The sequence below is a fragment of the Bactrocera oleae genome, chromosome 6 (assembly GCF_042242935.1).
Source record: "Bactrocera oleae isolate idBacOlea1 chromosome 6, idBacOlea1, whole genome shotgun sequence".
In the NCBI taxonomy this organism is placed as follows: domain Eukaryota; kingdom Metazoa; phylum Arthropoda; class Insecta; order Diptera; family Tephritidae; genus Bactrocera; species Bactrocera oleae.
The window spans coordinates 55382682-55410136 of record NC_091540.1 but is presented as its reverse complement, the minus strand read 5'-3'; the positions used below and the strand labels follow the sequence as shown (position 1 = coordinate 55410136).

At 33.4% G+C, this 27455-nt stretch overlaps 1 protein-coding gene across 2 annotated transcripts in view; it reads left to right on the top strand.

Annotated features, from left to right (window-relative positions):
- p130CAS (Serine_rich_CAS and FAT-like_CAS_C domain-containing protein p130CAS) overlaps positions 1–27455 on the top strand; it is a 93739-nt gene that overhangs the window by 47417 nt on the left and 18867 nt on the right. For both annotated transcript variants that reach the window (XM_014237281.3, XM_036361681.2), the window contains exons 2-3: positions 19349–19492; positions 24910–25227. In XM_014237281.3, coding sequence (XP_014092756.3) covers positions 19349–19492; positions 24910–25227 — 462 coding nt within the window. The remainder of the gene's footprint in view (positions 1–19348; positions 19493–24909; positions 25228–27455) is intronic.

The following is a 27455-nucleotide window of genomic DNA, read 5'->3' as shown; positions in this document are numbered from 1 at the left end:
TTCAAAGCTTGGCAGCATCTCGCACCGCATCCGACACTGATACCCAGCACAAGCGTCTGTGCCCGCACTGCCCGCCTGTCAAGCCATCAGTCACTCATGCAATGGACCAGGCAGCGCCGTTAGCAGCAGCAGCAGCAGCAACCATGGCGTTGGCAGCAATTACTTTTCGCTTTTGCGCACATTTGGAGCACCATTTATATTAATCTCACTTGGGCAGCGCTCTGTGCCTCCTGCCTTGCATCCTCTTAAAGAGCGACAGCTTGCATGTTGCATATGTGTGTATATGTACCATATGCGTGTATAGAGTTCGCTTATAGGCGTAGTGATCTTTGCAACGCCAACAATAACAATTTCTGCTGCCGATGTTGTTGTTGATCTACGTTAAAGCAGTTGAGAGGAAGTGGAAGAAAAAGCAGCATAGTGCAACATTGTAACTGCTATTCTATGGTTTTTGTTGTTGTAATTTATGTCTAATCGCTTTGTTGATACCTGAGTATTATCTGAGCACTTATGTGTCTACACTATCGATGGGCAATAGCCAACTGCAACAACATGGAAGAAAATTGTAATCTTTGCTGTTGCTGATATTATTGCTGTTGTTTTTAGCTGCGCGCCGTACGCCTTTAATTACAGCGTACTTAGTGTCAGCAGCTGTTAGCTTAAAACAGGAGTTGTGTAATTGAAACCCTCCGGATGCGGTGTGCAACACGCCCAAGACCCCCACACTACCCTCGATCGAGTGTAAAGATTGCAAAGCAGCGCCACAGGCCTAATTGCAGCGATCACACATGTATGTATGTATGGCATGTGTGTCGTTGCAGCCATTCACGGCTCCATGAAGTTGTTAGCTGCCGGCAATTCTAGCCCTCGCGCTTCAGCTTCGCGCGCTCCAGCGCCGGCTCATGTTCTTGCGCTTGTTCGCGTTCTTGTTTGTATCTTGCTGCGGCTTTATTTTACTCGATTTTGTACTCAACGCATATTTACACCACACACGTGGTACACTAATTAGACGTTATTTATCTAATTTGTAGTCAATAACTTCGGGAGAAGGCTTAAATCAAGAGCGCACGTTGTACAGATAATATATGGAGATATCGTACTCGAATCGAGCTTACAAGCAGATAAATACTGTTTGTTATCGGTTTATTGTTATGAAAGTAGAAACAGTTGCTATGTCGCACTGCGCCTCCTCTTCCAATCTCTAGTGCGCTTACTCACCCTAACCTAGACGACAGTGAACCATGTGTGATAATATGTGATGTGATTAGTGCTAAATGTATTTCTCATTTTTTTATTGTTTTTGTACTTTTCTGAGTCTAGTGCAAATTTGTTGAGAATTTAGGCCACGAGTAGGTGCTGTTTGTGGCGAACAAATCGCGGCATTCGCCACAGTTGTTAGTGCAGTTAGTGTTGTTGTGCTAAAATGTGCCATCAAACGCACTGTAGTTGGCGGTATGAAGGGGCTACTCATTAGCAATCGCTAGAATGTTTGATACAAGTATATAGTAAATATCTGTGAGTATCTGTATCTGTTAGTACATAAGTGTGCATACAACTCAACTTGGCAACTAAGTTCGCTCGTTAATAAATCATTGTTTTAATATCGAAAATAGACTACGTTGATATTACCTCTTTTGAACGCAATAATGCATTAGACGATAGCCTTAGTACTTAAATCTTAGTAGTAAATCCGTTCAACTTTTGTAATGGACTTGGAATGATATTGGAGTCCTTGTGAAAGTTTATTAAATAGAGTTTCTAAAAATTAACGACTGGAAAATACTTTGTATCGTTTTGAACATATGTATGCAACTCGCTATGCTACTAGTATGACCGTCGATACCATTAACCGTACACCTTTTGGCTAGAACTATACTAAGTAGTTAATCTAAAGGTCCTGAACCAAGTTGATTTTGGTTTAAAAATATGAAATAAGTGTCTTTGGATAGGTGCGTTCACAGTTTTTGATTAGAAGATTAAAGAAAGCGCTGCTAATAACACGAAATATTAATACTAGGTGTTAATTATAAAGGTCATATATTTACATTAGTTAGGCATTTCCATGATATTTTGAAGACAAGAAGTAGAGAGAAAGTAGTGTCATAAGGTCATCTTACATACACATGTAAGTAAGCAATATATGAGGCGACAAATGCACATAGCTTTTAAGGAGATAGAAAGGACGGTTAAAAATAGTTCTGGAATTAATGTCATCCATTTAACATGTGGAGATACATGCACATAAAATGTATGGGGGAACTGGTCGAAGACTAATAAAATTTGGTTATACCAAATTTGGAAAAAATGTTCTTAATTTTCACAAAAATTTGCCGATAAGCATATCATTTTTAAATGGCTGGGCTTATTTACATGACTTTCATTCAATAATATGGCTATTCGATTAATATTCGTTTATATAATTGTTTGGTTATGTTTACCTGGTTAATATTAGTAATTTTGGATATTATTTTTCACTACTTCGAATAATTTTCTAAGAGGAAAAATACAGAGTAAATTCTCCGCCCCGAACATTTGGAAAAAAAAATATTTTGGTTTTTTTGAACTTATATAGTTTTTCAACTTACTAAATGCAATTTTAAAGATTTTTATTTCACTACTCATTTGCTGCTGTACTTTAAATTTTTGTTGTTGTTGTTTTTTTTTAATGTTTCAAATGTGTAAAATTTATCAAACATCTTCATACCAAACCCATACATATATTATTAAAATAAATTCAAACATAGTTGATTACATTGATAATAGCAATAGATTAGCAATTGAGAAGCGGGCTTTCGCTTAAGCTAAAGCTGCCACTTAATATTAATGACTAGTTGCATGCATGTACACCTACATGTACATATAGATGTGCCATAAATATATAATTGTGTGTATGCAATATCGGAGAATAATAACTAATATTTACGGCAAAAAGAGATCATAGCAATTCACGGCTTGCAATTATGACAAACTGCCGCTAGCTATTGCTGTTATTGTACAGCAACTATTTATTTGATGGAAAAGTTAATTGTTCAATTAATATGTATGCACACACACAAGTATATATGTATAAGAAAATAAATTTTAATTTGAGGGAATTTATAAATGATGAATGAAGATGCTGATGTGAGTTTATTTGTAAGGATATATATACATGTATATGTATGAGTATATACATATGTATATGTAGATATACGTGTGTGTACATTTCCTATGCAAAAAATTTTGCTTCACTTTTATGCGAAGTCTGGCTGTCAAATTGACGTCTGTGGCTATTATTTCGCTTTTTTTATTTATTTGTATTGTTTTTTTCCTTAATTTTTTCTCAATTGAAAAACCGCAGTCGTTCAATTGTGACTGCCACAATTTTTACGTCATACAACCGGGTTGAGGTTTTCTTTGAGGTTTCGATATTTTGCATGTCATTTCCATATATAAACATACATACATACATACATAAACATATTGAAATTGATTATTAAGAAAAGAGACTACCGCAAAAACGGTAGTAAACTTATGCAGACATTAAATATTTATGCACACACACACTCATACGTATACAAATGTATGTATGCCATAAGTGCCATATTCCATGCTCCAATAATTTGCCTTACAAACGACTTCCATTGAAGGCACTTGAGAACCGTGACCTTATGCAATGCATATGCCCGCTGAGCTGGACGCACACACTCGCACTCATATAAACACTCACACACATGCATGCTTATACATACATATATGTATGTGGAAACAGTAGTGCCGGCCAGTACAAGTATTGAAGAACTTTTAATTGCGTAATTGCCTTGATTTTAAAGCGCATTTTTCCCGCTGTCCGCCAATATTCAAATTCGCTGGCATTTATACATGAAAAATGTAATTGGAATTCCAAACGGATGTTGATTTATTGAAAATTTTTTTTTTACGAGAATTAGCAAATGAGCGCAGCGCATAAAATTGACCCAATTGTAATGCCACTATTTACAACTGATCTTTAGATATACGTATATATATTTATAGGTTTTCTTTATATAAAATAAGTTCTATATTGAAATTCTAGTCATTCATGCACTTTACGCACATACCAACGAAGCTTTAATGAGTTTGTGTTTCGCATAAGAAATCCTTGCAACACACAGTCACACATATACTTGTATACCGATATATCGCTATTTATGTATTTATCATGCAGCGTGAACTCTGTTGAAAGTTACTCTTTCTTGTAATTATTTTATGCTACTTTTTCTTTTCCTTGTTTACGTTGCTTATAACATGTTGCATGCGTGTATGCGTGTGTGTGTGTTGCAAGTAATCGTAGATACTCTGTATACATACATATGTACATATGTAAGTTTATGAGCTGTATGCATATCCCTGGGAATGTCTGCAGTGGCAAGGGCTAGACGGCAACGCATGTATCGAGGTGTTGCAAGTTGCCGCCAGCATTTCGCTTTGTGTGAAATAAAGAAGTTGTAGTATATGCATTCCAGACGCGACGTGACATGAAGCTATAATTTTGCTTACGCCATGTCAATGTTCTACCTTTTTTTTTCAATCAGTTTTAGTCATTTTATTTGAGCAACATACTACATACATACATACATATGTACAAATGTACTAAATCAGTTATCTGCCTGCTTGAGCATACATACCTATACCGTCATTGATAGGCATTTCATTTTATAAGCAACTACTAAAATTTATTTATGCTGGTACCTGTATGTAAATTTTCAAAGTGTAATTTCAGTTTGTGTATCCCAAAGTTCGGGATCAGAAAATAATAATTTCGGGATCTCGAACATAATGTAAGTTTTGTTGAAATGTAAATAAAGTCTTTTTGCATACATACATATGTATATAGAATTCATAAATCCCGAAATTTCGGTATCTGAAAATAATAGTTCCGGGATCCCGAAAATAATGGAAATGCTATTGCGATGTAAATTAACCAATTTTTTTGCAAACACACAACAAACAGAACTAGTGAATCTCGAAATTTCGGCATTTGACAATATAAAATTCGGGATCCGGGAAATAATGGACATGTTGTTGAAAGATAGACTTTTTTTTGCATACATACATACATATGTATTTATGTATTCAGCGTCAAAACGTATGCTTACTATAAATATAATGTCTTCATAAAAATAACCGGAATCATAGAATAACCTTGTCTTCATTAAAATAACCAAGTCTTTAAAAAAATATATATATATATTTTGAAAATAATATGCTTTGAAATATAGTTATGGACTTTATGAAAAAAATTCAAATATTTTAAAAATAAGTAGGTTATGACAATCGGGATTCCGCGTAATTTATGTCTGGGAATGGTTCTTAATTCAAGCAATATCTTATAAAACCAGAAGAACTAGGAACGTTTTATAGTCTTTCTTGCAATAGACTGTTTTGAAAATTTTTATACAGCTCATTTTATACCATATTTCGCCAAGAAGCTTGTAATTTATCGTTTTGATGAAAGCAATTATTATTTTAAAAAGCTTTCACCACTTTTATGAAATGATTATTACATATTTTTCAGAGCTTCATATTTAAATACGTTGGTCTTACATTAAAATAAAGCCTTTTAGGCACATTCCTATGTATTTTCATTTTCGAAGAGCTTTTACAGTTTCTATTTGGAGCTTTCACACTAGCATAATCGGTTATACTTGGTTTAAAAAAACCTTGTAGAGCTAATTGCATTTGTATTTCATTCCTTAAATAATTTTATTTAAAAGAATTAAGCAACCATTTTTTAATAATTATCGTTGGAAGTCAAAAGAATCAGTAAGACCTCATGAGTGGTCATTGATTAGCTAGCGACAACGTTCTTATGATCCACTCCTGCGCTAATTTCCATAAATATAAATATTATATATTACGTTCTTACATTTATACATACATACACACATACTTATGTAAGTATGTGGAACCCATAAACGACGTAAATGCTTGTAGTTAGGCCATTCACGTCACACGACTCGTTATCAGTGGTCGCTTTTGGCAAAAAACTCATAACCACATATTAAATATCGTGAGCATACATACATAACTACAAAATTTTCTATATATGTACCTATATTACATAACAGTTTTTTTATCATATTTTATTTATTGCGCATTTCAAACACACATTGGGCGAATCTCTAGACAGGTGTCGAAATTATCGTTTACTACACGCTATGACTATATGTATGAGTACAATATACTTACATACATATGCATGTTATTATATACATAGAACATTCCTGACTTGCATTCGCTTTGCACTACTTTCGCAGAGCGAAATGATAAGCATATTTAAGGTAATTGCAAAAGCGTTCTCATTTCCAGTTCTTATTCAAATTAGGCGTACTTATCGCACTAATTGCTCGTACTTACGAGTCTCAGTGTTGATTAAGTGTGAGGCAAGTGGTAAGTGAGGTTAAGCTAGCCATTATTACCAGCTTTCCCGTGGTATAAATAAAAATATATAATAAAAATAAAGTGATAAAATCTGGTATCGTTTGGAAAGAAAGCATATATTTATTATATGTATGTTGTATATGAAAATGCGGCGGTTGAAAATTCCACCTAATGTTTTCCAGTTAAAAAAATAGAGCTGAAAGGTAAACTATAAGAATTTTGTTTTTCAATATATTTTTTTCGAAAATTTAAAATAAATCCTTTCTTCTAGATAGTATACAGAAAAAATGTGCAGAAAAGTTTGTGAAGTATTTTGAATTTAGTTTCTGGGGTTTTTGGGTTTGTCAAAAACTTAAAATAATACGAAAAAAGGAAAATAAAATACCAACCGTAACCCACTGTGATCTTAATTAGGATAGTGTTTTCGATGAATAGTTACGCTTTAAAGCCATATTAAGATCATTGTTGAGGTCTTACAACTTCTAAAAACAATGCATTTATAACTCAAGATCTTTCTTAACTTAGCAGAACCGTTTTAAGAAAGAGTTGTTTTAACATAAATTGCTCCCTTAACATGCCCAGAATAAAATAAAATGACTTAAAGTAAAGTAATTTGAAGTCGTTGTATAGATAAAAAAGTTAGAAGAAGCAAATGTTCGGACCATGTGATTTTAAAGTGCCTTTTTTTTCAAAACAATGTTTTACGATCACGATGTCGATGCATACGAACTTTCATTTACAACCCGAAAAAGTTGTGACCAGTTTTTTCTTCTTAATATTAAGTCTAATTTATAAAAATGATAATAAGTCATAAGAACTTTATGCAGAACTTTTCTATTATTTTAGATAATAACTGTATTTGTTTCCCACAACTTCGGAATATTGAAATAAAATTACAAATCAGCAACATACGAGTACAACTCTACAAGGCGAGAAAAATAAGGAATAAGAAAGTTTTAATTAGCTTATACATATTTTATATTTTAAAAACGTGTGGCCCTAACTGTGTATGTATTTATGCCCCATATCGCAATGAGAAGCAAATAAAACAAAAATACTATATCCTTTAGAACGCGTACAGGTGTTTTTCGTAGACACTTTAAGATAAGAGTTAATTGAGTTTTGTCGAAGGTACTTTCCAAAAACTGTTAATTCTACTTAATAACAGTTAACTTTAACGTTGATGTCAAGTGTTTACTTCTATGATAATATATCAATTTATTAACCAGTACAAAATAGTACAAAAGTTTAGTAGCAATTAACAAGAACTAAAAAGGTGTAATTAGAAAAAAGTTTACGAGAGTTCGTTTCTGAGAAATATTAATATAAATATAAGAATGAATGGAATTCATTGTTAGATTGTAAGTAAAATGGGTGCTTATTATATTATTTACAGTACTATAAATAGTTTAGTTCGAAACTTTTATTTATAACGTGAACTTCGAAACTGAAGGTTGCCACCTGTTTGGTTTCAAATATATATCATTGTAAATAACTGTGATTGTAAAATAACGCAAATAAATATTTCTACTTTTAATTAATTTCAGGATTCCGAAATTTAAATTTTTGATCCCGAAGTATTGATTTTTCAAATTACTGAAAGTGGTTATTTAGATAAATCAAAATAGTATTTATTAAGTTACTAAAAAATCGGGATATCAGTATCCCGAAATTTATATTTGTGATTCCGAGGTTATTTAAAATTGATCCCGAAAGCAAAATTGTGTGGTCCCGAAGTATTGATTTTTCACGTTACTTAAATAAAGCAACATAGTTTTTATTAATATCAAAACTTAGATATCCCGATCCGGCAAATTACTTATTATTAAGTATTTCAAATATCGGGAACCCGAAAGTAAAATTGTGTCATCCCGAAATCCCGATTTTTCTAAGTACTTAAAAATGTTATTTACATATAGCATCGGGATTTCGTAATTTTAATTTCATCTTTCGAGATCCTGGTAAATTTTCAAGTTATCATCATCCATCGTCGCGATCGATCAATCAAAACACTTAAATTGGCATACCAGAAACGTTTATAAAGTCAAACATACATTCTAATAAATATGTATTCGTACGTGATTATAACTCTTATAAATAAACTTGTTTAAAAAATTGCAATATCCAAAGTCCGCAACGTGTGTGCTAACAATAAAAACGTAGATAAAGTTAAGAAAAGTAATAAAAAAAAAACAGTTATGCATTTGACCTTGAAGCTAATAAAAGCGGCAAAGGAACGAGCTAAAGCAGCGATGAAAAAATCTTTGCACAAACAATTAAAGTCTAGAGCGTTGCATAAGCGCAAAATTTTAGCAATTTCGCTAATAATATTTAGCAAACAAATCAATTAACACGCCCATGTGTATGGCTTTGTTGAAATCGACATGCAAGCGCTGGCCTTTGGAACACAAAGCCTAGAAGCCAAATCGGAACAGAGATACGGATAAAAGGCCGAAAATTACAAAAACATAGACTTACAAAGAAAATTGATTGGCAAGCGAGATTTCGACAAGCAGCAATTAATCAGCGCCAACTAAAATGAATGCAATGCAATTATTAGGCTTGAAAGCGTGGAGAAATGCTAGTAAACGGACACGCGCCGCTAGAGGGCAATAAAATCGATGGAGGGAGAAATTGGGCGTCTTTAGTTTTAACCAACAAAAAATAATAAACAAAAAATTTAATAATGATTGCTTTTAACGAAAACTTTTATTGCTCAAAGCAGTTCATTAGCGCTCGTTGACAATCAAAATCGTGACTGAGCTTTCAATGAAAGCATTTCGGCAAATCACTCTTCTAACGAAAGCAACGCTGCTCGTGCTTAACCCTTTTGCGCTGCTGAAAACAAATTGATTTTATGGGTGCTCTAACATTTTCACCACGTGTTGAATAATTTAATATTCTAATATGCACCCACAAAAAAAAATTAAATAATTATGTTTTGGCACTCTAATGCATATTAAATGAGTCCCAAAAACTCCGTGGGGTTTTATTCCAAACTTAAATGTCCCAAATATTGATGATCAATTTCGACGAAAGCGTCCAAAACGCGTAATTCACTGAATTGAATACACACACATATTCACATATATATGTTCATATGTAAATAGCTCCGTTTGCTATTCACGAAAAATTCAAAGAATTAGTCAAGAGCACCGCGAAAGAGTCATAAGTAAATTAAACCTTTGGAATCTCCTCGTTACACACAATACGCGTGACGCATACTTTTTGGCATCCGGTGCGCAACGCAGCACAACGTCACACGACGCAACGCGACGCGATAAAACGAAATTCAGTTAACCGGTTCAACAATGCCGGTATGTAAAGAGGCGCCTAAGCCTAAGTTAATCTTGAATGAGTACACTGAGGGTATTTGTAGGTATGTGTGTAAATACAAAACCGCTCGAGCACCAGAAGAAGCAGCCGCACTCATATTTAAATGATGATAATTGTAGAGGGGGCAGTGTGGAGTTAATGAAGGAAGCAATTGAGTATACAACAAAGATGCAGCTAAGAACATGGTTAACAAGATTAACACCCACACACATGTCAAGCTAAGCGCGGGTTATGCGTGATGCTTGAAATGTTTTTCTATTTTTACTCTCGATATTTTACTTTTGTTGTATACCTTTTTATCTGCAGCCACTTTGTTAGCACTTCCGGTGTGTTTTCCAAATGTTGATCTATTGATTACAATTGATTAAGGTTGTGAGTCACTTATCAAAAAAGTTAGACATCTCTATGGGCTTTCAGATATTTCTATGCGCCGCTATGCAAGCTTATGTAAATATGTTTCTAATCCAAGTAAGCCTTTTGAAGTGTTTTTATGTTGCACTTCGTGCAATCGCTTTGTTATTGGATTTGTCTGCGTGTTCACACTCACTCGCTAAAGCGTTGGAATTCTTCTTTCACCGATTTGTATCTCCACACAGCATCCATTGATGGATTACTTACATTCCAATTCATGTTGTTGTTTTTTTTTTTCTTAAAGCAGCTTTCGACTTTATTCAGCTTCATTTGATGGAAATGAAATTTTTGACATTTGAAGATTTTGGATTTTTTTTACAATAGTGATCTTAAGTTACAAATCGGCTTAAATTGTGTGCATGAGTCATGCTTTAACATGATCGTAGCTGCGCTTAAAACTCATCTTTCTTAAAGCGAGCAAGTAGTACATGAATTCTATTGCTGAGAAAAATTTGGGGTTTTACTACGATTTATTAATTTTGTAGCAATGACGCTGGGTTAGATTGACCTGCAATTTATATCACTATTAGACTATCCGCAATTCTACTCATTATCATAGTTTGAAAATTAATCACAACCAATAATATTATTTATAGACAACCATTTTGCATTCCTTTTCTATTACTGCATAATATATAATTCGATTATTAATTGAGGTATCGAAATATAACCTTTCCTCTCTCTCAAATATTGACTCTAGCTAGTAATGATTCTCAAAAAGAAATGCGACAATACCTGTTACTATGATTGGCTTGAGACCATAAAAATCTGTCCTTTCTCTTAGCATTATGTGAATTGGTATCAAAATTGGTCATATTCGGTACCTCGTACTAATATTCCTGTTGGTCAAGATAATTTGTACCTCGGTACCTCGTACTAATATTCCTGTTGGTCATATATATTTCGGATATTAAGTATGATAAAGATTAGTAAGCACCAACAGCTATACTCAAAACAAAGGCTGTTAGGTTCAGAGTGGGTCAGACGTTGCTTCATTGAATGATATCGAGACCTTGAGATAGCTAAATTACTTTTCTTTATTCTTTTATGAAAATTTTAATAGTAATATGCTAGGAAACATCGGATCATAAGAAGGAAAAAAAGAAAAACAATTTACGGGCGAGGTTGGGAAAAGAAAAAAGTTATATGACAAATAATGAAGAGGTCTACAACTTTTGTATCAACACTTCTTTTTAACATAACCTCAAAATGTATGTGAAAAGTTCAAATGTACCAGTTTAGGGGTCTTTCCATTTTATCTCATACAAAAAAAAATATATCTTTGACGAAATTTGGAGTAAAAATTTATATGAAATTTTTCGAGAATTATAACACAGTTAACCCACCCTAATATGCCTACACCATTTATTTATCATTTTAACAAAGGTTTTGCCATTTGGTGCCTTGTCACAAAATATTTACATTGAAAATGTATCGCAATTCTGTGAGTATAAAATTTTACAAAGATGATTTATATCACTTTGTACTTTATCCGTTTAAACAAGCTAAATAAATGACTTAAAAACTTGAACCAGCGCAATGTCGTTCGTTTGGCATTTTAGATTAAGAAAAATATATACTTTATGGATTTCGTCTAAAGATCACGTACCAGCGAGTCGTTGTACTCATTTAAGTTCATATATACGTATGTTTGTATGTAAGTAAGCTCATAATTGTGTTTGGGTTAATGTTCGAGAAAAAATATTTGCCTACGTTTTTTTAAAACAAAATGTAATTTTTTCAGGGGCATATGATTATGAGGTTTATCGGTAACCTTCAGATCGGATGGTCGTTCGAAATAGAATATTTGGAAAACAAATACAAAAATATTGTGAAAATTATTGAGTTACAAATATGATTCTAAAAATACTAAATGTATTCTGTTAATTTGAAAAAATATTGAGTTTTTATTTTTAGAGCCGAAGCTATACGAAAAGAACCAGATTAAAAAATTGTCAGAATTTACATAAAGGTTTTTACGATATCGAAAAATATAGGCGCAATATGTATCTTCTCAGAGGTTCTCTTAGAAGAACCATGAATCCTATTTTCCTTTCTATGAACCCTTTTTAAATATTTTCAAACCATTGTTAATTTTGAATAATTCCTTCAAGTCAATTTCTTCCCCTAATCCGTAAAAGTTAATGTAATATTTCTTTCCGATTTTATAGGAAAAAAATTACGAACTCTTTTATAACGATACTAACGTCCAAGCCTCTGCTTGAAATCATCTGAATACCTCAACTCCACTTAAAGCATACAAAAGCTACATTCTGGAGAACAAAACTTGTAGTGTTTATAATTTTCGCTTTTTTTCTATTTTTTGCAACAGGTGCGTTCAGAGTGCGCTCGCCTATTATTACAACAACAATTTAAATTAATCAATTGCGCGCTAGTTAATTATATTGTCGAATATCCCATGCGACACCTCGCAACGTGACCAGACTTCTTTCTATGCAAATTTGAATTCTATTTGTGCCTCTTTGTGCTGGTCGTCGTTAATATTCGCTCGCCGAACAAAGTGCACAGTTTTGAAAGTGTTCGACTGACGGTATTTACAATCTGACTCTGTGCTTACATATATACAAGTACTTGTTTGGGTATTTTATCACGTAGAAATGTAGACGATGCATTATTTTGAAGTCGAACGGATATGAATGGAAAAAATTAATTTGCTAATTTGCTAATTTCAAGCTTCATGATTTTTATTTATTTGTAAACTTAACAAGGACATCATATTAAAAATAATCAAATTTTTTAAAATTAAATTTTGGAACATTATATTAAAGAAAAAAAAAATTCCTGGAAGCTTCAGCACACAGTTTAACGTTTGAAAAATGCTGTCACATGCAATGAAATATTTAATTAGTTTTGTTTTATGAAGTTGCCACCTGATAAAAAAAATTCTGAATTATTTTTGACTTTATTTTTGAAGACTTAACTAACCTCACTTAATTTAAGCTTTACCAATAAAATTGGTTAACCAGCATAAGCTTTTTTGATGCGTTTTCCATCAAATTTTCAAGCATCTTGAGCAGTGAAGAGGTGACTTCGGACCAATTGTTTGCCTTAATGTCGTCAACGGTACGAGAAATTACTGGCTTTTAAATTAACTCCATAAAAACGAAATCAGGGGTGGTAAAATCCGGAGATTGGGATGATCTTTCTGCCAATGTCACAACTTTTTGGCATCAGAACTCTAGAAACAGAAACTGAGTAGTTTGATTCGCAATGTGTCTCGCCGCGACGTTCTGTTGAAATCAGTAACCGCCAAGAGCTTTATAAAGTATTTTGGGGTAGATAGTATAAGGTAACATGCACAGACTGTTTCATTTTTCGAGAAAATATGAGCCGACAAGGATTTTGGCGCAAAGTTTAGTCAGATTTATATGTGGCAAGTAGTAAAAATGAGTAATTTACTCAAAAAAAAGTATAACCACCAGCAACGCAAATGAAAAATACCGGCTTCAACTTGAGTTGAATGCAATGCAATCTCTTTTATACACTTCCTAAGAATCTTTCTCATAACCTTTGCAAACAAAAAGTTGCAGTAGCCGCGGCCAATATAAAAGGACGTAAAATCCTCAGCAGCTGGAAGTTCATTAACTGAATGCCATTCATGCTTTAACCAGCTTCCTGATCAAAAGGCCTTTGAAGCATTTGCATTCATCTTTTCTTCGTGAGAGAGAAAAAAGTATAAACTTCTCACCGGCATTGTAACACCTCAATCAACAAGTTATGACAATATTTAAATAACACAAAGTGCCAACACTTTAGTCCAACGTGATTCATCATATTTCGCCTTTTGCCGTATAAAAGTGGAGACTGCTCCTCGTTTATACCCCACATTCCCCCCAGGTTGAGGCAGTTAACTGCGTTATGGCGCAATGTGGTAAGCTGATACTTTTAGAGCTCAAGCTGGGTTTTTTTCTCGTCTTCTTTCGCTCGCTCAATCAGCATATTCTGTAAAAGTGTTCATTAAGCTTGCTTAACTTGCGTTTTATTATTATGTACACAGGTATATGAAGTCATTTCGTATATTCACTTTTTTGTAAGCGTTTTTAACAAGCGTTGAGCTTTTGCTGATTTCTTCTTTCTTCGCGCTGTTGGTTAATAACCTTTCGACAGAAAGTTTTGCACTCGATAGTTTTTATTTCCCACTTAATATTTTATTATTACTTTTTTGCTTTGATTTTTATAATTTTTTCTTCACGTACTCTTTGACCATCAAAATATAAATATGAAATAAAAGAAGTTTTACTTGACAAGCGCGCAAGTAGTCGGTAGTGTTAATGAAGAAGTAACGGTTGTTGTTGTTAGAACATAATATGTTTTACTCTTGTAGTTATTTTTGAGTGCTCAAATACCTGTGCGATGATGGTAGAGGTGAGTTATAGAAAATCATTTGAGGGAAAAACATGTTTTGTTTGGAAAAAAAATTGCATGACCTTAAAGTGTTGCTAATTTTAAAATTTTACCATCAAGAACAATGAATACTCGTATATTGATTTTTTATTACCATATAGTAAAAATATATTATTAGGTATTATAATTGACTTTAAAAAAAATTTAAGTGTAAAGTGCTTAAAATTTGTTGCTCAATGCAAATTGTAAATAATTTTAAATTGCACAATTTAGCGAGAAAAACATATTATTATGACCCAAATTTACCCCAAATGAAAAACAATATTTATGGGTTTGCGAATTGCAGTAAGCTTCTTTAACTAATTTTACAATATAAGAGACCATGAAACAATAACGAATTTATGCTTACAAATTAGAAACGATTGCTAAAAAAGAATTTTAACTACAATAAAAAAATGCAATATATTTTTATGAAAAACGCAAGGTTTTGTAATCTTTAGACATCTTTTTAAGTTATTTTATAAATGGTAACATTTCGAAAATCCGCAAGATACAATATGCCAAAAAAAAATCTGAAAAGCAATATAACGAACAATTTTTGGCCCTCATTTTCGCAAAAAATAATAAAAAGAAAGCTTTTGAAGGCATTTGGGAGGAGACATAATGGGCTAACATCTATCGACTGTTTCGTTTTGAAAAGGCCCCGACAAAGATTTTAGCGCAAACTCTGTTCCAAATAGTCACATTTTCAGATCTCGTAAGCATTTTCTGTCCTCTAAATACGGCAATATTGCACTATCTTACAGAGTCCGAGAGAAATAGTCAAGACTATTTTAATCTAAATAGCGAAGTATTTGTTGCCTACATTTCGGCGTAAAAATAAAATGGAAAACCTAAAATGATACAAAAATGGTATAAAACGAAACTGTTCAAAGAAAATTTAAATGAATGATGAAAATATTATATAAAAATTATAAAAAATCATTAAACGCTGCGAAAACTATCAAAATTACGTTGGAATGCCCAAAAAATGTAGTTAGGATGTACCGACTAATCATAAAGTTACTATAAAATTATTCTTTCGACACTTTTTGTTTTGTAATTTTTGTCTATAAAGTGCTATAACTAAAAAATAAATGAAAGTAAATAAAAATGTTGGAAGATATTTTTTTGCTTTTTTGGCATAATGATATTATTAGTAGATACCTATTAGAAATGTAGAACGTGTGGCATGTTAATTGGATATATTTTGACATTGAACAATGCTCCTAATTAGTTCTTAAAATAAAATAATAAAATAATGTTGCCTACATTTAGGATGTTACAGTTCGATTGCACGGTGAAATGAAATTCTTATAAAAGTGATAAAAACCATAAAAATTTTGTAAGAATATTATATATATTTAGAGTGCTTAATTATATCATTATGTGAAACAAAAGAGGTAAGCAAAGGTTTACTCAAAATAAGATATTCCGAAATGAATAGTTTTTTCTATAGTAATATGATTGTGAGAGAGTCGTAAAGAGTTTTCATAAAAGATAAATGAGCGAATAAAATTTGGTTTGAAGAAAATTATGACTAAATATCACTGGATATGAACGCAAAGTTATCTAAAAATTAGTTATGAAAAAATTTTCCAAAAAGACAAAATTTGTTTTAAATTTTAAATTAATTTAAATTACAACAACCAGGCAGCTCTTACTCAATTTTACAGAGAAGCTTAAATCTGAACATAAAAATTAGATAGTACAAAATAACATCAACCTAAAACTGTGCCACATACTTATATACATACATATTTTCTTCAATATTTATAAAATGAATGAAAGCCTTAAATGCTCAGCGGGAGGAATAGAGTTATTTGAGAAAGTTTTTTATAAGCTAAATAAATAAAAATTTCTCCTTTTTAACATATGTCTCAATTTTACTGCACAAAACTGTATTTATAAATATGTAAATTTACAACTTGTAATAAATTCTAAGAAAATAATGGCTTTACAAGTTTAAAAAACTATGCTTTTAAACGCTAAAACCAATATGTTTACTCACATATGTAAACATGTATGCATTTCCCGCCAACTAACGAGTGCAAAATAAACAAATTTCAAACTACAAATAACTTCACACCATATATGATGCATGAGATGTCGAATTTTCAGCCGAAACACTATTTACAATTTCGCCACAAAGCAAATAGGAGACGAGCGAGCACAAAAGCGTTTGCGCAAGCGCAGCAAACAATTAAAAGGGCTGCCATATACCACCCAAACGCTTGACTGCTAAACGAACAAAACGGTTCAACCGTTCGACATATTGATATATTGATATTTTCAATTAGCATTGGTGCTATGTATCCGCACTTAGGTTGCCTGAGACACGCATTTCGAGAGTCACTCTCACGCCACATTTCACAAAGCCAAATTAAGTTTAGACTTACCATAGACAAATTAGACGCAGGCTTTTAGTGTAAGACAAAGACTATTTTCCGCCTATTGAAATTTACATTGGAAAAAACATAGAAATTTATTTACTTTTGTTACGAAAGTGTGTGGTGTCATGCCCCGCGCTGAGGCAATTCGTGGTCTTGAGTGGTTTTCTTGCAGCCAACTCTTGACACTTGGCATTCAAGTGCGGTTTTGTTTCGAATTTTTTTGGTTTGCCTTTTTATTTTCCTCAAAACAATGCAAATGGTGCTAGTTTTATTTCGAATACAAATCAAATAAAAGGCTATAAAAATAGAGAAACAAATAATTTAAAAATAATAAAGAAACAAATGTAAAGAAAATCAAGTTTCTCTAGGAAAGCGTGCAGTCATAAAATCAAGAAAAAGCAAATGACAGGCTTCTAGTTTCTATGTATGTATGTCAGCAGTCACAGGGCAAGCCCTAAAAGTTAGAGCGTTGCTTTATTGGGTTCAGAGAAAATTCATATAGCACGTGCATACATACTTAGATATTAACACAGATCTAAGAGAAGCTAGAAATATAGAAACACACCTTAACTTCACAAAAACAAGGTTCACACAAAGAGAAAATAGAAAAAAAAAATTAAACCAATATCTAACTGTGCTTCTATAAAAATTCGTACAGGCTTAGACGTAAACAGGAAATGCCAAGCGTAAAGCTGCAGATAGGAGAGTATTGAGAAGCCACAACCGCAATTCATTCAATTTATTCATTCATTCATATTCTGCAGCAGTTGACAACCTACAACTTCGGCGTTAACTCTGCAGTCAGCCTGAGAGGTACTTACACACATACAAGTGTGCCGTACCTAAAGTATGTGGCGTCAAAGCCCGACTTAATGAAAGCCGCGCTTGCCTTTATTATAATCCATTATCGCGCGCTGAACATTTTTATCTGCTCAGATTTCATGCAAACTTGTTTTGATTCTTGGAATTTTTACCTTTTAATTAAGTCGCAAAAACCGACGAGTGCACACAATATTATTGCGAAAAGGTGAAGGAGATGAAGTAGGGAGGAAGACAAACATATAGGTTGTATAATGCAAGAAAAACGAAAACTAAATCGTCAAAAATGCAAAATCTAATTTCGTATGCCGACATCGTGAAGGTCAGTTGGTCGACTTCAGTTTCGGTTAGTACAAGCCATAAGAACATACATGGTTATGTAGGTATGTTGAAAATACAGAGACAGAATTTCGAAACTAAAATGGTATGCATAGTCTCAAAGCATCATCAACAGTTAGTATGATAAATATATGGATTCCTATTTCTTCGCGTCGGACACTCTTGAACCATATATAACTGACAGGCACTGAGTGATGCTGAACTTAAGATATATTGAGCTTACCACTCGCATGTTAACAGCCTTTTGGAGTATTTCCTAAATATACTCATATAGATAACGTATAAACTTCACGAAGGCGTAAGAATAATGAGCAACTGTAAACTGAACAGATCACTCATACGAGTTACGATTGATTATTTGAGGTAATATGGACTTCATTGTCTATCTCTTTTTGCTTTTATTTGGGATTGAAAAGAAGAAATGCTACTTATTGACAAACTGACCTTTTAAGTTTATAAGAACTTCAGCACCTAGTAATGGTCTACTATAGCTTTAAATTTATAAGAAATAACAATAATTCAAATACTCTGCAAAATTTAATTTATTTGAACTGAAAACCATATGAATATGAAAAACGTATTCTGTATACAAAATACTAAGAAAACCCGTAAATTTCGAAAAATTTATTTTTTGTCGTGAAAATATCTCATTTTTTTAATTAATACAATATATAATATAATGTTTGCTGAGCACAATACCGATCTTTATGTTTTATTAAAAGAATAACGTAAACTATTAGACAATTAAAACCATAAGAGGCGCGATAAAAAAAGTTTAAATAAAACCGTACACGAGTCTATGAGATATCTAGGTTTAATTCCAGGATTTTCATTTTTCTCTATAACTGGTCTCAGATTGCTCAGACCAAAACCACAGATTATGAAAGAATTTTGAAATTTGTTTGGGATGAACTTAACTGCCAACAGATGTCTAACTTAACCTCAATTTGTGGCGAACAAAGACTTGGTATACATATTTTCAGTCTGTGCCACAAAAGCGAGTTAATTGAATATTTTAGTGTTCAACACACCCAAAAATCACAAATATGGATTTCACCATAGATTAAAGTTTCATTAATTTCCTTAAACACAACATATTTGCACAGAGACACGACTTCATAATGCAACAATTAAGCGAATGATTGAAATCTGTCAAAAATATAAAATATAGTTCTTAAGACTTTAAACATCTAACTTTAAATCTCATAAATCAACTAACTTTATCTTATTTTTTTCATTTGCAGAAACTTTATGCGAAAGCTATCTATGATAACATTGCCGACTCGCCCGATGAGTTGGCCTTCAAGAAAGGCGATGTCCTCACTGTCATAGAACAGGACACAGATGGTCTGAAAGGTTGGTGGCTCTGCTGTTTGCGTGGACGCGAGGTAAGCATTTTCGGCGCAACAAACCTAAAAGGCAAATTAACTGCATTGTCAGATTTGTATCAGTAAACCATTTGTAATGCCCAAATTGGCTGAGGAAAAAGGAAGAAGTAGAACAAAGCAAAAACTACAAAACAAATTATATTAAGATAGACTGTAGGTACAAGTGGCCGAAACTATTTTCGTGCGTAAGAGAACACCATAATGAAGTGAATGACTGCAGGACTCACTGTCTGATTGGCTGAGTGACAGCTTTGTTATTAATAAAATATGCAAAATTACTTAATCTATGCAACTCTATCAGCAACCCATCCGCACAGGCGCTTAACTGCTCATCTCTGGAGCTCTTCATCCGTGCATTTCGACTAACAGCACTATTAGCAACATAGCCACAAGGCTGTTGCTGTTGCTGTTGTTTTTAGCTCCGCACTTCAATTATACAGCATTTTAGATTTGCTGCTATTTTTAGTGCAGGGATAATTACAAAGTAGTTTGGGTGGCAGGAATAGCCGCAGGAGTGTAAAGTGGGAACAATTGCACAGACAAACGGACGTATAGACAGTCAACTTGTTGCAAGTGTTGCGCTGCGGTATCAGCGGTGGGGAGCTGCGGAGCGCTTGCATGTCACGTAGTGGAATTTAGTTTTTAATTGCACGCAAATTGCAGAACAAAAGGTTTTTTTTTGGTTGGATTCTGCATAATGTTTGACATCGAATTTGCTGTTATTGTTGTTGCTGCAGTAGTTGGACGCATGTTCTGCCTAGAGTCATGCAAGTACTTTAGAATAAAGTAAGTTGAAGGGGTTAGTTTGGTGTTAATTTTCTGACAAGCAATTTGAGATATACGAGTTTAGAGGAATGCATTGGTATTAACTGGCATATATGGATGCATGTATGTATATACATTTTAAAAAAACTTTATATCAAAGCTTCCTTTCAATTAAGCAGATTTTAGAGTTTTTTTAATTGAGTGATCCTTTTACAAAGTAAAAAACACCTCACTGAAGAACATAGCTCGAGCCTCATTCTTAATTACTAAAATTTAAGTTTAGGTTAGTTAAGTCTGCTAAGGTAAGTTTCAATCTAATAGGATTTAAAAAAACCTAATTTCGAAATTCGAAGGAAACTATTTCGATTTTGGAAACTCACTACAAAAAACGTAGAAATTAATTTTTTTAGTTATGACTATAATATATATATATAATATATATATAATCTCGAAAAAAATGGTTAAGTCCAATAACCAGGAAAAAAGTTTTTGCCGTATAGTGTCCAGCAGTGGACTAAACATATCCATCATATTTTTGGCGATTTAGAATGTGCCACAGCAAACAGATTCACCTGTTTTGAATCCTATTTGAAACTAATCGTTAAAAAAAGGTCTGATAACTACAACAATCGGGTCTTGGTAACCGAAACTGAAACGAATAAATATTAATTCAAGAACTGAACTCGCGTCTCCCAAAGAACAAAACATTTGATTACCACTAACAAGTGAGATATAGTCCACCTCTTACTTAATGACTGTTATCTCTACTTCGGTATTCACTACAGTGTTCAGATAGCCTAAACTTAGTTTAAAAGGAAGTTTATGGCTGAAAACCCCACCTCTGATCAAGCCAAAAGGCTTATTTCATTATACTACAAAACTTCAGTTTTCCAGTTCCCTAGATACAATTGTTTATCCGTAAGGTTCGTAAGATAGTTAATCTCTAACAATGATCGACCAAACAGAGTAAAAAATCTTCCTCTAACAACCCATTTCAAGCGAACATCGCTAAAAACAATTACTCAGCCCCAGGCCAGTGGCGAGTAATTCCGATGACATCATAGACGTTGAGTCTGATGATTCCAGAAATAGTTTCTGTCTTGTTCTTTATTGACGAAATACCGTCAAGTAACGATGCAGAGTTTTTGAAAAGGCCTAACTAGGAAAATTTATACTAGGAGTATGGAAAAAATAATCGAATTTCATGCAACGCAATACAAGCGTGTTAACGATTTACTATTTTTCCACATTTTACATTTCATCGACTCTGATGGCCTTCAGCAACTTCGCGCTAATTTTGGTTTTTTCTGTCATTTGATAGATTGTTGCACAATTTCGACGTCATATTCGTAAACCTATGCCTGGTCACCAGTAATGATACATTTGCTGAATGTGAGGCTCTCAGTTACGTTGTCAAACATCTATTTTGCGAACTCTATACGACGTCGTTTATGCAAAAGATTCAGGTTTTTTGGTAACAGTCTAGCATTGACACGCCTTATACCCAAAACATTAACCAAAAGTGTTGGATCGATCCATAAGAGATATTGAGATCCTCGGCTATCTCTGTGAGGATTTTCAATACCTGTTTCTTTGACTTTTGCGATGTTATCGTCATTAACAGAAGTGGATGGACGACTTGCATGAGGCAAGTTTTCGATTATTTATTTCACAACCTTCACTGAATGCTTTGTGCTACTCAAATACTTGTGTTCGTGATAAAATAGACTGTCCAAAACACTTCTGCAACATTTTGACGATTCTGTAGCCGTGATTTCATTGGTAATACAAAATTTCAAGCAAACTCCTTGTTAAATCTTTTTCTAATGGCAAAAATCGCCAGACAAACTCTTCGCGTCGTAAACAAACAGCTGTCAAGCACAAACTAATTGACAATGGAGATCAAACTTCACAGTTCAACGCGCAGTTTAAGTAGGCTAGTCTGGGTCAAATTTGATCATAGGGTAAAATTCATATGTATACATATTCATATATATGTATGCTTTTATTTCATTTTTACGAACAAAATTTAATTCCAATTTTTTGCTGTTTGTAATTTTTTTGATTTCCCAGACTGAGTATAAACTCCTAATTAAAAACAAAATCATACCTGCATACATAATATGTATTCCATATGTATGTTTATATTATATCTGTCAATGCACTATTGCGCATTAGAGTGCAACCTTGAGAGTCTATTACGAAAATAATCGATTCGCTGCCAAAAATCGTATGTAATGGATATTTATGGCTGGCAGTGTCAAACTGGCAGCAAAACATTAATTTATTTTAATTTAATACACTGGGGCATTGATTTCGGTGCGTCAAAATGTTGGTGTGTGAGTGTGTGTATGTGTTTGCTAACAATTTAATTAAGCGCCGTTTAAATGCGCCACATGCCACAAAGCGAGTTGGAAGCACACACATACAAACAAATTTAAGCATCAACTGCAGCCACAAAGCTCGCGGCGCCAAACGACTCAGGCGGCGGCGACTTAGCGTCAAAGCAGCGCAGAAACCACTTGTCAGCGGTGAAACAATCAGCGTTAATGTTTCGCATGAATGATTGACCAGCAAAACAGTTTGTCAAGTAATGCAAAAGCAATAAAAAATTAAACAACAACAAATAACAAAAACATTAAACAACAACACTTTCAATGATGCACTACAACAAACACGCAGGCGGCAATAAAAATTGGAAAAGTTTAATTAAAAAGGCAACACCACACTCTAATAGAAACAATTAACCCAAAAGTCAATTACAACAGCAGCAACAATAGTAACTGCAGTAACGGCATTACAATGTATGCCGCTACCTAGAAACAAAAGCGCCGCCAAAGCACTATTGCTGGCTGGTTTATATGCGAGCGTTAGCAACAATGTGGTGGCGTGTCGTACACACATGTTGGCGTGTCTCCGACTATAATATTGTTGTGGTTGTTAGTTTTTATTGGCAACATGTGTTGTGCGCTTACTTGTTGACAGTTTGGTGGGTTGGCTTGTTGCTCGGTTGTCGCGAATTTGGAGCAATCAACAACATTTGTAGCATCACTGCGGCAACTAAAACCACAACAACAACAGAAATACATGCATACTTGCAGCATAAATTTGCACATATAATATTTGCAATCTTGCCACGCATTAAAAAAAATAATAATAATATTTTTTCGTAAAATCGAAAGCTGCCCTGCAGGAAAAAATTTATGGTAATGAAATAAATATAAAACTGTCCTAAAGGAAAAATATTTGGAAAACCGAAGACTGCTTTGCGAAAGAAAGTAAAGGCGCTGAAATAAATAAACGTAAAATCGTAAATTGCTCTGCAGGAAAAAATAAATAAAATGACTTCACTTTTGACGAAATGTCGCACCGCTTATTCAGCAGTTCTCTGTAAAGTGTTATTCTTCCATAGCATAAACTGCTGTAGAATTTAGTAAGAAACAGTCCAATGTGAACAAAAAATTCTGGTAGCTTCACATATATTTTTATTGACTTCAGTTTTTTTTATTTTACGACTTTTCGTATTATGTTTTTACTATAAATGTATAAACAGTTTGAAGAAGAGATGAATGACTTTGCCTAAAAATTCCTGTAAGATAGAAAAAATCCTACTCATCTAAGTGTTTACAAACCACAGCCGATTTCCTTATAGAATATGCTTATTCGAAAGACTAACGCAACATGTAACTTCAAAATATGATAAAACTCTAATCGAAAAATTCTGGTTTTATGGATATACAGATAAATAACACTAATATACTGATTTTAACAAAAACATAACTTAATTTAACATAATTATGGCTTTAGAAAAAACTTTTTTAACGGCAAAATATAGAATCGCTTGCTCTGCTAGTTACCTTTTGGTTACATTCATCTTCAAATATAAAACTAAAAATAGAGAAAGTGAAGAAAGTTTTAAAACAACACTGAAAAACGATTTAGGTCGAGCATAGACTAAGAAAAATTGGCCATACTGGCTGTTATTTATAGATAAAGTTCGAAAAATAATAATAAAAGGTGAATCTAAAAGTTCAGCAAATTTCAAATGAGGAAACATAAAACGATAGTTACCAGAACGTAACGTAACGGTAAAGAAACACGCACCTAAGACCTTATTAAAGGTCATCTTAATCGTTATATGGTCATAAGAGGCATGTGTAGAATTTTTTAAAAATTTCCTACATGGGTTTGTATGAAAAACTGAAATTAAAGTGCTGTGCAACTAGGGCATCCAAACTTGTGCAAGCAGCTACCGACCAATATATCATATATACAAACATAAATATGTAGTATATTTATCTGTGTGCATTCTCCTTAATTGCAATATAATAATTCATCGTTTGCACAATCGCATGACGGTTGACGGTTATGCGCGCCATTTAATTATTGTTGTGACTCTGCTACCGATTTTTCAATATTGCAACAATTTATCAATTTATATAAATATTTCATATTAATTTTGCAAATCTATCAAATAACTGTTGGCAATTTTCTAACAATGAACCGCAAGGGAACAAAGCAATTGAGGCCATTTAAGCAAAGGCAATGAATCACAATTAACTTTTCGCCATTGATTTGAGCTAAATACTTAAATAGCGGTATATACAGTTATATACAAAATGTATATATATTTTCCTCTTTGTTCATTTCAGGGTCTCTGTCCCGGCAATCGTTTACGCATATTAAACTCTTACGATTCCGGTTGTTATTCGCTGTCGCCACCGCCCTCACCTTGTCCCTCGCTGGCACCCAGCCTGCTCACCTTGAACAGCAACTCCACCGCTTGCTATGATCATTTGTCCATTAACAGCAGCGGTGGCACCATCAGCAGCAGCGGCAGCAGTAGTCATCATGCCAGCCATGCGAACGCCCACAACGGTGTCGGACTGCGCGACAATCAACAGACACACCTCCTGACACAGCAGCAGAGACAGGGCACACGACGCTCCTGGCATGTATCGCCGAATAAGGTAAGCTGCACCATATGGTTTTCATTGTCTCTGTGTGTGTGTGGATGTATTTGTGTGTGTAGTTAAAAAGTGAATGGCTGTTTAAGCTTTAAGGTTGAGATGCAAATAAGGCTCAGCAAGGACGTGAGTAGCGGAAATTCGTTTTTTAGGGATTCAGCGCGTTATGCAAACTAAAAATTAGCATATCTGTTGTAGTAGAGCAAGTATAATGCGCATTTGTAGGCTTTTGGAACTACGAGTGCTCGGTTGAGTTCTTATTTAAGCCATTAATAAATTACTTTTTTTGCACAATTTATATGCAGATTATACCGTTGACTTGGACAATAATCCATGTCAAATTTCATGTAGATATCTCGCCAAATAAAAAAGTTTTCCATGCAAGAACTTGATTTTGATCGTTCAGTTTGTTCAGCTATAAGTTATAGTGGTCCGATATCGGCGGCTTCGACAAACGAGCAGCTTCTTGGAGAAGCATAATTTCAGATCGATATCTTAAAAACTTGACAAGTTCTCAAATATACAGGTGGGCATAGCTAAAGCGACACAGCTCATCACGCTGATAATTTATATACATATAAAAAGTTTTGAGGGTTTCCGAAGTAACCTTTTGGGTATTACAAACGTCGTCGCAAAGTTAATATATCCTGTTCAGGGTATAAATATGGGACTAAATCGACAGTTTATGTCGACTTAATTATTACTTTTGAAATCATTGGAAGAAAAAATTAATTACATTGACACCATATAGACATTATAGACAATAATTCAAACCCAGAGCACAACAGTTTACATCACAATTCGGATATACATATAACATACATATTTAAAAGTTTAAATATATCAGAGTATGTACATGAATAATTAAAAAAAGAGAAGTTAGAAGATAGCTTAGAAGTAATATTAAAGAAAAATTTAATGATTTTAAATTTGTTATCCCAACACCAAAGTTTTTTGACAGCTGTCATGAAATACATAGAAGTTATAGAAAAATGTCTTCAAACCCCAAATTTAAATAACATTCTTGATTTATTTCCCGTACATTCTTGAATTATTTCATTTATATATTAAGAAATTTAAGAGATTTGGATTTTTATCTTAACACAAAGGTTTTTTTAACAGCTGTCATGTATGATGTACTTAGACTCTCTTTCAAAAAAGTTATAGAAAAATTATTTCAAATCTTATATTTTAATAAGTGCATTCTTAAATTATTGTATAAAAAAAGACGTTGAAATGTAGCTTAGAAATAATAAAAAAATTAGGGACTTGGGTTATTGTCTCAACACAAACTTTTTTTTTACTTTCTTGCAAAAAAAACTTATTGAAAAATGATTTCAATCCTCATATTTAAATACGACTACTTTTATTCGAAAGCATATGTTCATGTATTCTTTACACTTTAATGTAAACTTATGTACATAGGTATATATCTTCTAATACATATACAAGTATATATATTTATATGTTAATATAAATATTTAAAATGATACTTCATCTCCTTATAATTGAGCATATGAGACACATCCAAATCTATTTAAATATTTTCTTGAGCCACCTACATAGAGAATATAAAATTTCACTGTTCTCCACCCATATTTCGCCAAGGTGATGACAAATTTTTGTTATCATTCGCAAATACTTAATACCACCTACTTTTGCGAATACTTTAACATAAGCCGAAGCAGGTCACACATGTGATACGCTCGTGATACGCGACGCAGTAAACACGTACATACAAACTTTGTATCTATATACCGTATTATTTGCACATAATTAGAGCATTTCAACTAGCTTGCAAGCCAGCGCCAATAAAGTAGTCGCAAAAATGCAAGGCTAAAAAAAAACTACAAAAATAACTTTAAAAATGCAAGGCTAAAAAAAAAAATACAAAAATAACTTAAAAAATTCGTAAAATCATTGTGAATTGTGCATTAAGTGTCTAAATTTTAGACACCATTAACTGGCAAAGTGTATGCGATCAATAGCAGACGGCCAGTTGAGTGGTGTTTGGTGGCGAGTGGTGGTTGATTGCTCACTACTGATTGGCGTTTGACGCTTGACTTGCCGCACCGCCGGCTCGCAGGCTTTTTTAAGCCCACTTGATCCGATTTTGCGCGACGCCATTCAATTTGATTACGAAGTGTGTGGTGTGTATTCAGGTGAATAATGTGAAAAGGTGTCAATTGACATTCGATAAGATCATGTTTGCAGATCACAAACAGAGACAA